This window comes from Citrus clementina, unplaced genomic scaffold, assembly GCF_000493195.1.
Source record: "Citrus clementina cultivar Clemenules unplaced genomic scaffold, Citrus_clementina_v1.0 scaffold_5, whole genome shotgun sequence".
Classification (NCBI taxonomy): domain Eukaryota; kingdom Viridiplantae; phylum Streptophyta; class Magnoliopsida; order Sapindales; family Rutaceae; genus Citrus; species Citrus x clementina.
The window spans coordinates 6,904,406-6,919,063 of NW_006262201.1; the positions used below are offsets into that span (position 1 = coordinate 6,904,406).

At 35.6% G+C, this 14,658-nt stretch overlaps 1 protein-coding gene across 2 annotated transcripts; it reads right to left on the reverse strand.

Annotated features, from left to right (window-relative positions):
* Positions 1 to 10,789: 10,789 nt before the first annotated feature.
* Positions 10,790 to 14,041, reverse strand: LOC112098269 (disease resistance protein RPP8-like). 2 transcript variants are annotated; one of them, XM_024184128.1, is made up of 2 exons: positions 11,297 to 14,041; positions 10,790 to 11,034 (listed from the first exon to the last, which is right to left on the reverse strand). In XM_024184128.1, the coding sequence occupies exon 1, from the start codon at positions 13,866 to 13,868 to the stop codon at positions 11,310 to 11,312; it is 2,559 nt and encodes an 852-aa protein (XP_024039896.1). In that variant the 5' UTR covers positions 13,869 to 14,041; the 3' UTR covers positions 10,790 to 11,034; positions 11,297 to 11,309. The 2 variants fall into 2 exon arrangements, with proteins under 2 accessions (XP_024039896.1, XP_024039897.1); XM_024184129.1 differs by having other exon boundaries at positions 10,790 to 11,200.
* Between the last annotated feature and the right edge of the window lie 617 nt (positions 14,042 to 14,658).

Below are 14,658 nucleotides of genomic sequence, written 5' to 3' on the forward strand. Positions count from 1 at the left end.
CCATGATCTGCACAGTAGCTATCAAACTCCTGATTGCAAAACTCAAGACCATTGTCTGTTCTGAGTTTCTTTACCTTCAATCCAGTTTGATTTTCAACCAGGGATTTCCACTCTCTGAATTTTCCAAATACCTGATCCTTGTGCTTTAAGACATAAACCCATACTCTCCTTGAATAATCATCTATTAAAGACAAGAAATAGGTGTTGCCACCTAGTGACATTGTCTGTGCTGGTCCCCATAAATCTGAGTGTATGTATTCAAGGATGCCTTTTGTTGAATGAACTGATTTTCCAAAGCTACTTCTTGTAGCTTTGCCTAGTACACAGTCTTCACAAAAATTCAGTTCTGAGATTTGACTGCTGCCTAGAACCCCTTGCTTCTGTAATTCTTTCAGACCTCTCAAGCTCATATGTCCTAATCTAAGGTGCCACAGCAGAGTGTTATCACAGCTTGAACTGATTAACACTCCTGACACACCAGTTATAGCTTCCCCATTCAAAACATAAACCCCATTTCTCTTGTAACCTTTCATAACTATCCCATCTTCATTTGAAATTCTCAGCTCACCAGATTCAAGCTTAATGCTAAGCCCCATTTGGTCAAGCATACCTAGAGATATTAAGTTCCTTTTAAGTTCAGGAACATACCTAACTTCCCTTAATTCTCTTATTGTTCCATCATGCAATTTTAGGTTTATATTTCCTATCCCCGCAATTTTACAAACAGCATTGTTACCCATCATAACTTTTCCTCCATCAGTTTCATGATAGTTTAATAGGTAATCTTTAAAGGGGCACATATGAAATGTACAACCTGAGTCTAGAATCCAGGTACCTTTTTGCACATGCTCTGTAGCCACACATACTCCTGCTGACTCATACCCCTCTTCCTCAGCAGTAGCAGCAGCTCCATTTTGTTCCCTTTTCTTGTTCTTGAGTTCTGGGCAATCTCTCTTGAAATGCCCTTCTTTCTGGCACTGAAAACATTTCTTGCCTTTAGTCTTTTGTTTGTTGTTCCCTTGCTTCTTTTTCTTTCCATCATACTTATCAGTTCTTGCTTTTACTGCCAATACTTCTCCAGAGTTCATATTCCCTGACTTTTCTTGCAGCCCTCTAGTATTCAGGGCAGCCTTAACTTCATCCAATGATAAAGTCTGTCTCCCATACATGAGTGCATCCACAAAGTTTGAATATGAGGATGGAAGTGAACTAACCAGAAGCAATGCTTTACCTTCATCATCTAAACCTTCATCAATTATTTCCAATGTATCACAGACCTGATTGAATTCATCAATGTGGTCTTCGAGAGATGACCCTTCAGCCATCTTTAGTGTGAACATTCTTTTCTTGATGTAAAGTCTGTTGGCTAATGATTTAGTCATATACACCCTTTCAAGCTTTGCCCACAGATCAGCCACTGTTCTTTCTCTTGCAACTTCCCTGATCACCGAGTCTCCAAGACTCAAGATTATGGTACTCCTTGCCTTTTTGTCAATCTCAGCAGCTTGTTGTGGTGTTAGTGATGATGAAGATGTGGAGGCTTCTAATCCTTCTTTCTTGATGATAGGTTCTAAGGCATCACCTAGCCCTTGAGTGATCAGTAATGCCTCCATTTTAACCTTCCACATGTTGAAGTCATTCTTCCCTGTAAACTTCTCTAGATCGATCTTTGAACCAACCATACTTGTGTCTGATTTGTAATCCAAGCTCTGATACCAATTGTAGTGTTTAAGAGTGACTAACTATCCCAATCAACTCAAAACACTTCCCAAGATCACACCCAAACAAACAAGATGTACCAAGAATCAATCCAGTAGAATACACACAGATTATTAGAACTGAAAGAATTAAAGAAAAGGACAAGAATTAACGTGGTTCAGCTAGCTTCAGTCTAGCTTACATCCACGGGAGAAACAGAACCCAATTGTATTGATTGTTTAAAGGAGTTACAGAGAGTTCATCAAGCTTGTTACAGAGTCTCTCAAGAAGCCTTTTGTTATTAATCTTCTCAACTCACAATAGCTCTCTCTTCTTTTTTCTCAGTTGCCAGAATCAGCTGTATATAACAGCTTGTTAACGAATCAGCAACCAACCCAGAAACCCACGTGACAGTCATGTGAGTTAACTGATTCTAACGAACCAAGAACGCAACTTATCCATGCACGTGAAACTCTCGTGCATCACTTAACCAAAACGACCTTCATACATGTCGTTCCAGGAGATACGAGTTTGACTTTCCAAAACGCAGCATCAGCTGACGTTTTCACAAACAGATTTGCTTCACATCACAACATTGGGGGTAGTCATTAGAAACTCTGTGGGTAAGGTTGTTGCTGCAGCAGTCCAAAGAGCTCCATATAGGGGAGATGTGGCGTGTATGGAGGTTGAAGCTGTTCTGTTTGGTATTCAGAGTGCCCAACAAGCAGCTGTTTTCCCAATAATTATTGAGTCGGATTCAAAGGAAGTGGTGGATCTATCCTTAAAGAAAAAGATCAGCAAGACTGAAATTGAGTGGAAAATTGCAGAAATCCAAGCAAATCTGGAAAATCAGAATGTGTCCTCGCTGTCATATGTCCCTAGAAGCTGTAACTCTATTGCTCATTCTATTGCAAAGATAGCTCTAGGTTTTGAAAGTCAAGTCTTTTGGCTGGAAAACTTTCCAGAACATATCAGGTGTACTCTTGCTAAGTTCATCAATTGAAAAGCTTTACTTTGCTCATCAAAAAAAAAAAAAAAAAAAAACTCCAGTGGCTGCATCCACTGGAAAAAGTGGATGAGAACCATTTTTTTTTCATAAAGGTAACTACTCACATAATTGATGGTGCTTAAATCAATTTTTTTTTTAATTTAAAGAATTTTGCTTTAAAAAATAATTAATATCAAAATGCCTTCAATGTTGTTACCCTCACAAGCCCAGTTAGAGGACTCATTAAAAATTTTAGAATTTTCAGGCCTGGAAAGCGTAGTATTAAACATCAGAAAGCAAAGGTTTTTATGTCGAAGAATTGATGTCGACAAAATTTTATTTTAGTTTTTGGGAAAAAAAATATTTTGTTGACAAGCAAGAAAATATTTTTTATACTTTACAATCTGCCTTCTCTCTCATTGTCTCTCACTATTTCACGATCTCTCTCTCACTCACACAGGCAATGACCATCTCATCATCGGCGTTCGTGTCGTCAGTGTCACTGGTCTTGCTCGACCGAGACAGTGAGAGAGAGGTTTGTTAGATGGAGTGATGATAAAGGATTCTATTTTTTTTATTAATATTTTAATTTTTAAAATTAAAATGTGCTGCCGTTTCTCTTGTCTTTTTAGCTGTTTAGCAGCACTCTTTTCAAAATTTAAGAATGTAGGTGTCCTATAAGAGATCGATAAAAGAACGTCAATTAAATTTATAAAAATATGATAAAAGAACGTCAATTACTTGTCTTTTAGGGAATCCAATGAGAAATATGATAAAAGAACGTCAATTACTTGTCATTTTCAATTTTTTTCTGTAAGCTATTTATTTTGAGCATTAGTGCTCTTGTCTGGACTACTCCAATTATTGACGTAACTCCAGTGGCTGCAATTAATGATATAAAGCTGAGACTTTTGACCAAGTTATCTAGTTGGGAAAGCAAATTTTTTTCCAGTGGGGGCAAAGAAGTGTTGATTAAAACTGTTGCTCAGGCTGTGCCAGTCTATGCAATGAGTGTTTTTAAGATCCCTCATAGCTTTTGTGATGACATTGAGAAGGCTATTGCTCGTTTCTGGTGGGGTTCCTCTGAAACAAAAAGAAGCATTCACTGGACAAGGTGGGAACGGTTGTGCCACGCCAAGATAAGGGGGGGATTGGGTTTTAGAGATTTCTCTAGTTTTAACCAAGCCTTAATTGCTAAGCAGGGGTGGAGAATTCTGCAGCACCCTGACTCTTTAATGGCAAAGATTCTGAAAGCAAAATATTTTAAGCATACTGGTTTTATGGATGCGAAATTGGGTTCACACCCCTCTTTTGTTTGGAGAAGTATATTATGGGGTAGGCAAGTGCTCCATAACGGCCTAAGATGGAGAATCGGCTGTGGGAGTCAGGTTTTAATTTCCAGTAGCAATTGGATAAAAAACCATAAGCTTCACAGTTTGGTTCCATATTCAAATCTACCTCCTGAAACTGTAGTTGTTGACCTTATTGATGAAAGTCACCAATGGAAAGAAGATATGGTTTTCCAACATTTTCCAATGGATGTTGCAAAGAGGATCACAAGAACCCCTCTCCCAAAAACTCCCCAGCAGGATCTTCTCATTTGGAAATATGATAAGCACAGAATTTACTCGGTGAAGAGTGGGTATCAATTGGCTGTTAAGCAAAAATTCCAAAATTATCCAAGTTGTTCAGATGTTACCAAGTCAAGGTGGGAGGTGATATGGGCTACGGATCTTCTAGGAAAAGTCAAGATTTTTATTTGGAGGGCTGCTCAAAATCTTCTCCCTACAGTTGGAAATCTATGGAGGAGGAGGGTGGTGAAGGATTATTTTTGCCAAAGATGTAATTGCAGAGGAGAGGATGTCTTCCATGCTTTAATAGAGTGCAGGGCAGCTAAAAGGGTTTGGAAGTTGACTGAATTTTATGAGGATGTAAAGCAATTAGCTCGGCAAGACATGTTGAGTGTGCTGCAGGATTTAGCTGTGAAGAGAAAAAAGAATGAGCTGGAGCTTGTTGTTGCGGTGTGCTGGGCCATTTGGTACTCTAGGAATCGTTTGGTGTTTGAAGGAAAGGAAGAAGATCCAAAAACTTCAGTGGCCAGAGCAATTGCTATGGTGGAATCATACAGGCGAATAAAAGTTCCAAATGAACAAAATTCTCCAGGCCATAGCAGAATCAGTCAACTAGAATGGGCAAATCCTCCAAAGGGGTGTTATAAAGTCAACGTTGATGCTGCAATTAATGTTTCAAACCAAAAGGCAGGGTTGGGTGTAGTGTTTAAGAGTGACTAACTATCCCAATCAACTCAAAACACTTCCCAAGATCACACCCAAACAAACAAGATGTACCAAGAATCAATCCAGTAGAATACACACAGATTATTAGAACTGAAAGAATTAAAGAAAAGGACAAGAATTAACGTGGTTCAGCTAGCTTCAGTCTAGCTTACATCCACGGGAGAAACAGAACCCAATTGTATTGATTGTTTAAAGGAGTTACAGAGAGTTCATCAAGCTTGTTACAGAGTCTCTCAAGAAGCCTTTTGTTATTAATCTTCTCAACTCACAATAGCTCTCTCTTCTTTTTTCTCAGTTGCCAGAATCAGCTGTATATAACAGCTTGTTAACGAATCAGCAACCAACCCAGAAACCCACGTGACAGTCATGTGAGTTAACTGATTCTAACGAACCAAGAACGCAACTTATCCATGCACGTGAAACTCTCGTGCATCACTTAACCAAAACGACCTTCATACATGTCGTTCCAGGAGATACGAGTTTGACTTTCCAAAACGCAGCATCAGCTGACGTTTTCACAAACAGATTTCGTTCACATCACAACATTGGGGGTAGTCATTAGAAACTCTGTGGGTAAGGTTGTTGCTGCAGCAGTCCAAGGAGCTCCATATAGGGGAGATGTGGCGTGTATGGAGGTTGAAGCTGTTCTGTTTGGTATTCAGAGTGCCCAACAAGCAGCTGTTTTCCCAATAATTATTGAGTCGGATTCAAAGGAAGTGGTGGATCTATCCTTAAAGAAAAAGATCAGCAAGACTGAAATTGAGTGGAAAATTGCAGAAATCCAAGCAAATCTGGAAAATCAGAATGTGTCCTCGCTGTCATATGTCCCTAGAAGCTGTAACTCTATTGCTCATTCTATTGCAAAGATAGCTCTAGGTTTTGAAAGTCAAGTCTTTTGGCTGGAAAACTTTCCAGAACATATCAGGTGTACTCTTGCTAAGTTCATCAATTGAAAAGCTTTACTTTGCTCATCAAAAAAAAAAAAAAAAAAAAAACTCCAGTGGCTGCATCCACTGGAAAAAGTGGATGAGAACCATTTTTTTTTCATAAAGGTAACTACTCACATAATTGATGGTGCTTAAATCAATTTTTTTTTTAATTTAAAGAATTTTGCTTTAAAAAATAATTAATATCAAAATGCCTTCAATGTTGTTACCCTCACAAGCCCAGTTAGAGGACTCATTAAAAATTTTAGAATTTTCAGGCCTGGAAAGCGTAGTATTAAACATCAGAAAGCAAAGGTTTTTATGTCGAAGAATTGATGTCGACAAAATTTTATTTTAGTTTTTGGGAAAAAAAATATTTTGTTGACAAGCAAGAAAATATTTTTTATACTTTACAATCTGCTATACATATTTTATCATATTAAAGTAATTTTAATAATATATGGAAACATAATATTTTAATAAATAAATTAAAATTACTTTGAATTATTGAATATTACAAAAAGATAATTTTAATATTATTAATAGGAAAACATTTTTTAATTGTAAAATCTTTTTAATACAAAAATTCATTTAAAATCTTTATAATAAATACAAATATAAAATTAAAAAATATTATAATTTAAAATTTTTAATAGTATTTAAATATTAAAAATACTTTAATATTATTAATCTACTACATCAAATATATTATTTATATTATATTCGTATTGATTAAAACGTTTTAAAGTCAAATTTTTAATTAGTGTATTCAAAGGTACAAAAGATTTTAGTATTATTTTTTAAAAATTTCAGGATATGAATGTTAATTTTTTTCAAATTTTAAAGATGTAAAAATCTTTTTTTCTGATAATTTATTTCACTTTTGAGAGAATCCGAAAACGTTAATTTAACATTCTTTACCTTTGTGAAAAAAGTGAAAATCAAGAACTATTCAATTTTGTTTTTATTTGTAATTCAAAAACTTTATTCATTTTGGATGCTTTTCAAAAGAGATTCCTTTAAATCCTTTTGGTGTCTGCAGCTCCTGCTATTCTCATAAGTCTCCATCCCACATCTACACTATCAAACAAGTTGATGGAAATTCTTATAAAAAAAAAAAAAAAGTCGATGGAAATTGATCAATTGCTTTTTGAAATGGACCCATTGAGTCATGTTCATTTCTGGTCATTGTCTACTCTTTCTATCAGCCATTAATTTTGACCATTTGCGATCTTATCTGGACCAACTCCAATTATTTATGTAACGAACTCCAAAGGTTGCATCTACAGTTGAATGTAAGATAGCGAAGGCTCTTCTTTGAGAAAATAGAGGAACCTTTCTCTGTTTCTCCGTTGCAACGTGCTCATATAAATTTCTTTACCTTACAGTTTATACGGTCTTGCTGTTAATGAATTCGCTGAGGCATTATTGATCCAATCTGAGTGAAGTAATTGTGGCTGAAAAATAAATAAAGGATATGAGAACGTAGCTGAAGTGCTGAAGGGGCTATTAAAGAAGAGTGTCACTTGATCACAATCACATTGATGCACAACTCACTCGTGGCAAATTTCGACTATACGTACTGCAAATTCAGCCAAACCATACATGCATGAACAAAACATCTTCTCTAAACTAAAAAGCCCACATCTCTAAAATCAATCTACATAATGTTGGAGATGAGGGGTGAATTGTTAACTCAGTAAAAAAAAAAAACTCATGCATAAGATTACTAATAATATAAATTATATATTAATCATTATAAAGAATCATAAATTAGAAAAATTAATCATTTTATAATTTATTACACAAGTATGATAAATCTTATAATAAGTTATAACATAAAAAAACGTTATCAATAAATAATCATTTAAGAAGTCATTTAACAATAAAATCGTTCTTTGATCAGTTGGTCATGTCACATAGTATCATCTATATTTATGGTGATAATATTATTACTTAGTATTATCAAAAAACATGATTTAACATTTAGAGGAAATTCTTGCCTTTTAAAAAAAACATGTATGCAACAGCTACCCATGCTTTATCTTACCATGACAAATATTTTCTCAATGAAAGAATTTTTTTTTAAAATTGATTTAATGCACAAATATGATGATTTTTGCCAAAAATTAATTTTGGAAAACATAGTGAGAGAAAATAGTGACGATTATTGTTTAGATGTATAAATAGCCTAAACATAATCCTTAATACCAGTATCCATGTGCATCTTAGCATCTTTTATGATATTCTTTCATTTATGTCCATTGGTTCAAGATTTGAATTTGATCATTAAATCATATTCAATAATATTAGAGATTCCAAAAATTGAGTACCAACTTAAATCCCAATGTTATGTTTCATTGACCAATGTCGTGTCATTTTCTTATTAACTAGGTGATGAATTTCTAGTTGATAAAATCACTTAAAAATATCTTAAAAATCAGACAATAGTTTGCTTAATTTTTCCAAGTTAACTGCTCAAGATGCTCTATTATAAATGATAACCTAATTATATTCATAAAAAATGATATATTTTTTGTGGTGTTGATAATGAGATTATCATTCAACATTTTAAAATGTGAAAACATATGGAAGATGGTTGTAAATTGATTGAATGAAAATATTTCAGTGAAGTCTCAAAAATTTGGTACTTGTTGTCTTATCGAAAGTTTTCTAAATTATATTCGTGGCACAGCCACTATCCAAACCATACAAGTCCAAAGCTATCCAAACCATACCTGCAAGTCCGGGGCTTAAATGGAGTACTTCTAAGCAAAAAAACATTGACTAAAATAGAATATATACATACAGACACACATACATACCAGCATATTCAAAATAGCAAAAGGAGTGCAAAGTTCAAGTTTGTAGACAACATTGCAACCATAGCATGTTTATAGCAAATCCTCAAAATCTGCTAAATAAAACAATGCCCTGTCTCATGAATCAATGCTGAATTAAAATTGAAACTGAAAGTCTGGATGGTGTTGTTTGTTGAGAATGTCAAATAAAACGGCATTGAAGGAAGTTTTCAAAGGCAGAATCCGCACTTGTCAAAGGGATGATCTGCACTTGTCAAAGACACGATCCGCGCTGAACGGATCGACACATTTCCTTCCGTATTCACATATGTAATCTTTGAAAAAATATAGCTTCTGCATCTATAAATAACGCTCAATGTATAATGTTTTATTCAAGAAATAAAAACAAGTTTCTACATGGTATCAGAGCCATGAATGCGCTCAAGTTTCTTCAAGTTTCGTTGCTCTGTTTGTCACAAAAACAGAGGAAACCAAATTCGTCCCACAACCATTTTTTCCACCATTTTCTTCCTTAAAATCATTCCTAACATTACAGAAATCCATGCCGATCAAAAAACATGAAAGACAAATTACACATGTGCAGTAACCAATGATCATATTTCGTTACTGTCAAACACAATGCATCTGAGCAAAACATTGGAAGCCAACACCAGAATACATATGAATAAACAATTAAAGATAGAGAAAAAAGGCTTAAACCTTGGGGGAAAAAAGTGAAAAAACATGAAAGACAAATTACACATGTGCAGTAACCATCGAACTTATCAGTGACAGCTGCATCTATTACATTGCTCCAACAACACAATGGCAAACCACCAGTTTCAAATTGAGGATAGCTATCGAGAATGAGAAAGTGTCCAAAACGTCATAAATAGACATGTTCCTATTGTGCATAATTTACATTATAGGCAAATATTCTTATACCATCAATGGCAAAACATGACACTAACAATTGATCCCCCCAACACCCCCCCCCCCCACCAACCAAAAAAAAAAAGGAAATAACAATACAGAAAAGATTGAAACAGATAAGGCTACACTGAGCACAGGATGCCATGAAACATAATCCAGGAACCAAATTAATAAAAAAGGAAGCCAAACCATTATTTAACAATCTGTTTTGTATTTGGGAAAGTCTGATAAAATCTACTTAGGGATAATTAGAGAACTTCAACTATTAATCACACCTCATAAATGAACTAACATTAACCATCTACCATCCCCACGTCACACAAACATTCTCTATACTTCTGAACCTAATACTTCCATCTTCAATTGGGGGGTTTTTTTCTTTTTTCTTTTTTTTGGGGGGGGGGGGGGGGGGGGGGGGAAGCTATCAATTTTCTAAGCTTGCTTAGCTTCTGTGTGGGATTGAAATGCTGATTTCGAATCACTAACAGTAAAATTGGAAGCTCATGAGAAAATAGAGAAAGACCTAATGTTGAGTCCTTTGGCGCATGTCTCTTCATAGGTCCGAACCATTTCTTCGGGCGTGGGTTACGGCCGAGATTGGATAATGATGGAGGAGGAGAAAATAGATAATGATTGCACTAATTTTCTAGATGAATTTTTTCCTACATGCTTGTTCCCGAATGACCCAAAATCCTGCTACATCAGTTGTATTAGAAATTAATCAACTGGGTTACAATTATGCATCCCCACCAATATTTAAGCAATTTACAGAAACATTTCTTGAGGAAAAAAACTCATATCGCCACTAGGCTTTTAATGAGGCTCATTTTTATGAATTTGGATGGCATTAGATATCTCTCCAAATATTGGTGGGAGTAGATCGCAGATCTCTGGGCTATACTACAAAGTGTATGTACGTTGACTCTCAATAAATACAAACGATTCTCTGATATGATTCAAAACATCAGTACATGCATCATTTTAATGAGAAAGAATATTCTAAGAACGAAATTGAAGGTGCAATCAGCAGCTAAAATGAAGCCAGAAATGTACACGCATGAGGAACTTTTCCTAGAAGATTGATATTTCTTTGACTAGCAAACCACACACGTCAAAGCTAGCCAAACCATACCTGCATGTCGGGGGTTTAAATGGAGTACTTCTAAGCATAAAACATTGATTAAAACAGAATACACACATACATACCAGCAAATTCAAAATAGCAAAAGGAGTGCAAAAGTTCAAGTTTGTAGACAACATTGCAACCATGGCATGTTTATAGCAAATCCTCGAAATCTGCTAAATAAAACAATGCCATGTCTCATGAATCAATGCTGAATTAAAATTGAAACTGAAAGTCTGGCTAGCGATGTTTCCCTCTCCAATTTTGCCTACATAAGTGAAAATAAGAATAATAAATGAAAATCTGCTTTGACAGTTCTTATTAGATAGATATAAAAAGATCTTTCTTTGTTTCTCTGCAGCAATCTGTGGCTATCCCACTCTGTTTTGCCAGTCAAGCTGCGGCCTCAATTAGTTTGGCACTTTTATGACCTCCTTGAAGGTTTTACGATAAACATAAATCTACTGACAAAGTGGGCAAAAAGAAAATGTATATAAAAGTATGAGTTATCAGATAAGATTAAAACTCACCCAATTCAATCCATCAGATTCCGTAAGGATATAACTGGATGTCATACCGCCACTCTATATTCTTGAAAGTCCGTAGTGTTTGTCTCAACTGTGTCTGGGGCCAGTGTAAGTCCAATTTGCGCAAGCTCTCTATGCACCACAGCTCTTCTGGAAGCTTTCTCAAGTAAGCACATGGGTTGACAATTAAGCTTTCAAGTTTCGGCATTGCTCCAGCCCCCATCGTCCACTCATCTAGCCAATACATTGATTTCAGGTGCAAAACCTTAAGTTCGGGAAAGCTACTCAAGCCAACACAAGCAAGCTTTCTTCCTAAATACGAGTTCTGCTTCAGTTTCAGCACTCGAAGGAGTGGAAGATTTTCCAGAATTGGCATGGGATCCTCCATTAGCTCAGTATTTGATAAGCTCAGTTGGATCAGACTTGGGGGAAATTGGTATTCAGACAGGACCATCCGTGAGGGCTTGCTCTCATTCACCAGCTTCAAGCATTCAAGTTTGTGGAGTTCGCAAAGGCTTTTGGAAACCCCAGATTGATAGTAACTCAAATCTCCAGATATCCGAAGAGTCTGAACACTAGGTAGTCTGCCCAATATATCAGGAGTACAACTACTAGGGTTTAAAGCTGATATGAAAATGAGATTTTTCAGAGAGCTAGAATAATTTTTTGGAGGTGCGGGCAGAGTGATAGAACCAAAGTTTAGATGCATGAGTTTTTGCATCATCCAAATATCCTCTGGTGACTGATCTATGTAGCTAGATGGCATTTCTAGTGTTTCAAGGTTTAAAAGGGTGCATAGCAGTGAAGGAAGGCATTTGGGCGAAGGGATATTCAATTTCAAATACTTCAAAAGGAATGAATTTTCTAATCCGGGTGGATATTGGTCCAGGACTGCAGAACCCATGTTCAATACCCGAAGGTATTTGAACCTTTTAAAAAAATTCTCGCAATCTTTCGAATTAAGATGATTGCTTTTTGAACTGTGATTCAGAAAAGAAGTTTCTGCAGAACCCATGTTAGAATGTTTCAAAGAAAAGAAGTCAATCTGATTACCCAAAATGATGTACCGTTTAACATTTTCCGGTGGTTCATCTTCCATGTCAAGCATCCAGACAAATCCCGTCTTCTCTGCCACCAATAACAATGAATAATATACAATACTTGGAACATAACACGCTTTAATCGTGCCTCCGGCGCTTCTCTTACTCACTTGAATGAAGCCGCGATGGATTAGTTCTTTCAAGTAATGTTCGGCCGTCTCCTCACTGTTGTATGGTATGAAACCTTCAGCTACCCATAACTGATATAATTGCCTCGTGGATATCTCAATACTTGGAGGGAAGACACACAAATAGATGCAGCAGACTTTCAAGTGAAAAGGTAACTCCATCACAGAGAAAGTTTGTCTCCATACTGTCGGAATCGCTTCGCCTTGAAGATAATTTCCTAATGGCATACTTCCATAGTGTAGGACGAAAAATTGCCAGGCTTCAAGCTTTAATCTGATCAATGGTCCTCCAATGAGCACCGAATCAAGCCGAATCTTCTCTCCGTTTTCCATTTTCAGCGACGTAAGGAGTTCTGGTTCAGTGACCAATATCAATACTCTGCTTCCATTCTCATTATCAGGGAGAACTTCTTCGAGATCACTCCATATCTCACTGTAATCGAAGACGTCATCAAGCACAATAAAGTACTTCTTGTTGGTTAGGTAATCTCGAAGAACAGATTTCTTCAATTGATAATGTTCACCGATAATTACACTAACCCGAGATGGAGGCATCACAGACTTGATTATGTCATCCAATATCCATACTTTATCGTAGGCTATAGAAACCCTTACCCAAGCATGACAGTCAAAATAGAACTTGACACGGTTATTATTGTAAGTATCTGCAGCAAAAGCAGTCTTATCGAAGCCACTGCTGTCGAGAATTGCAACCACTGAAAGCCCAGATGGTCCCTCAATCAATAGATCAAAAAACTTCTCTCTGCCCCTTTCAAATTCACTGATATCGAGCCGAGGTTGTCCCTCACTCAATAGGCGTATGATTTCGTTCCTTTTTTCACTGATATCAAAACCATTGTCGCCGGGTGGAAGTTGTTGCATCCGATTTCTAATATCAATGATTTTAGTGTGGAGTCCAACAAGAAGAGCCATATCAGTACTGCTTTCACTTTCGTTTTCACTGTTTTGCTGCTGCATGATTTTGATGAAGAATGTGTCAATGGCTTCCTCAGATTCATGGACAAAGTCATTGATGTCCTCCAGAATTTCAAAAATATCTGCTGTTTCAACGTCTTCTTCATCGCTTTCTTCTAAGTCCAACAGTTGCAAAAAAGGCAATGATATTTTGGAGTCATCTAATTCTTCTCTAAGGAGTTGAAACAAATGCCGAGCCATGTCAGCTTCATAGTTTCCCAGCAGAGTAGTAGCAATAATTTCGGACTCCGTAAGAAGGTTTTGAAAACGTGGAGTTAAATTTGTTGAATCTGGCAAAGTTAACGTGCCTTCTTCACCTGCTAACACCCTTTTCAACCTCTCACAAAACAGTCGGAGGTGGAATTCCAGCATATCTCCTTCTCTCCGTAGCACTCAGAGGTATAGCTGAAAGATTAAACACCATGGAAGAATTTGAAAGGAAAATGCCAAGAAATTGTGTAAGTGGCTAAATTCCACAAATATGACATTATTGCTCATTTTTTAACTCAAAAAAAGGGTACGCGTTCATTTAGAGAAAAGTCCAAGACGCGTGCTTTTTGAAAAGAACAGGTATCCCAATCGGTATCCAACCTTTATCTTATTTAATTACTACCATGACATAATTGATGGTGCTTAAATCAATTGTTTCTTTTTTAATTTAAAGAATTTTTCATTAAAAAAATATTTTAATATCAAATTGCCTTCAGTGGCGTAACAACTGCCTGAAGCCCAGTAACAGGACTAATTAAAAATTTTACAATTTTTGGGCATGGAAATAGTAGTATTAAACATTAGAAAGGTGAGGTTGTTCTGTTAAAGAATTGATATTGACATAATTTTATTTTGGTTTTCGTGGAAAACAAAAATATTTGTTGACAAGCAAGAAAATATTTTTATTTTTTAAAATTTATTATGCATATTTTATCATATTGAAGTAATTTTAATAATAAATAGAAACATAATATTACAATAAATAAATTAAAATTTAACTTATTTTGAATATTATAAAAAATAATTTTAATATTATTAATAGGAAGACATTGTATTAATTTTAAAATTTTTTAACCCAAAGGTTTATTTAAAATCTTTATTATAAATACAAATATAAAATTAAATATCATAATTTAAAATTTTTAATATTATTTTAAGTATTAAAAATATT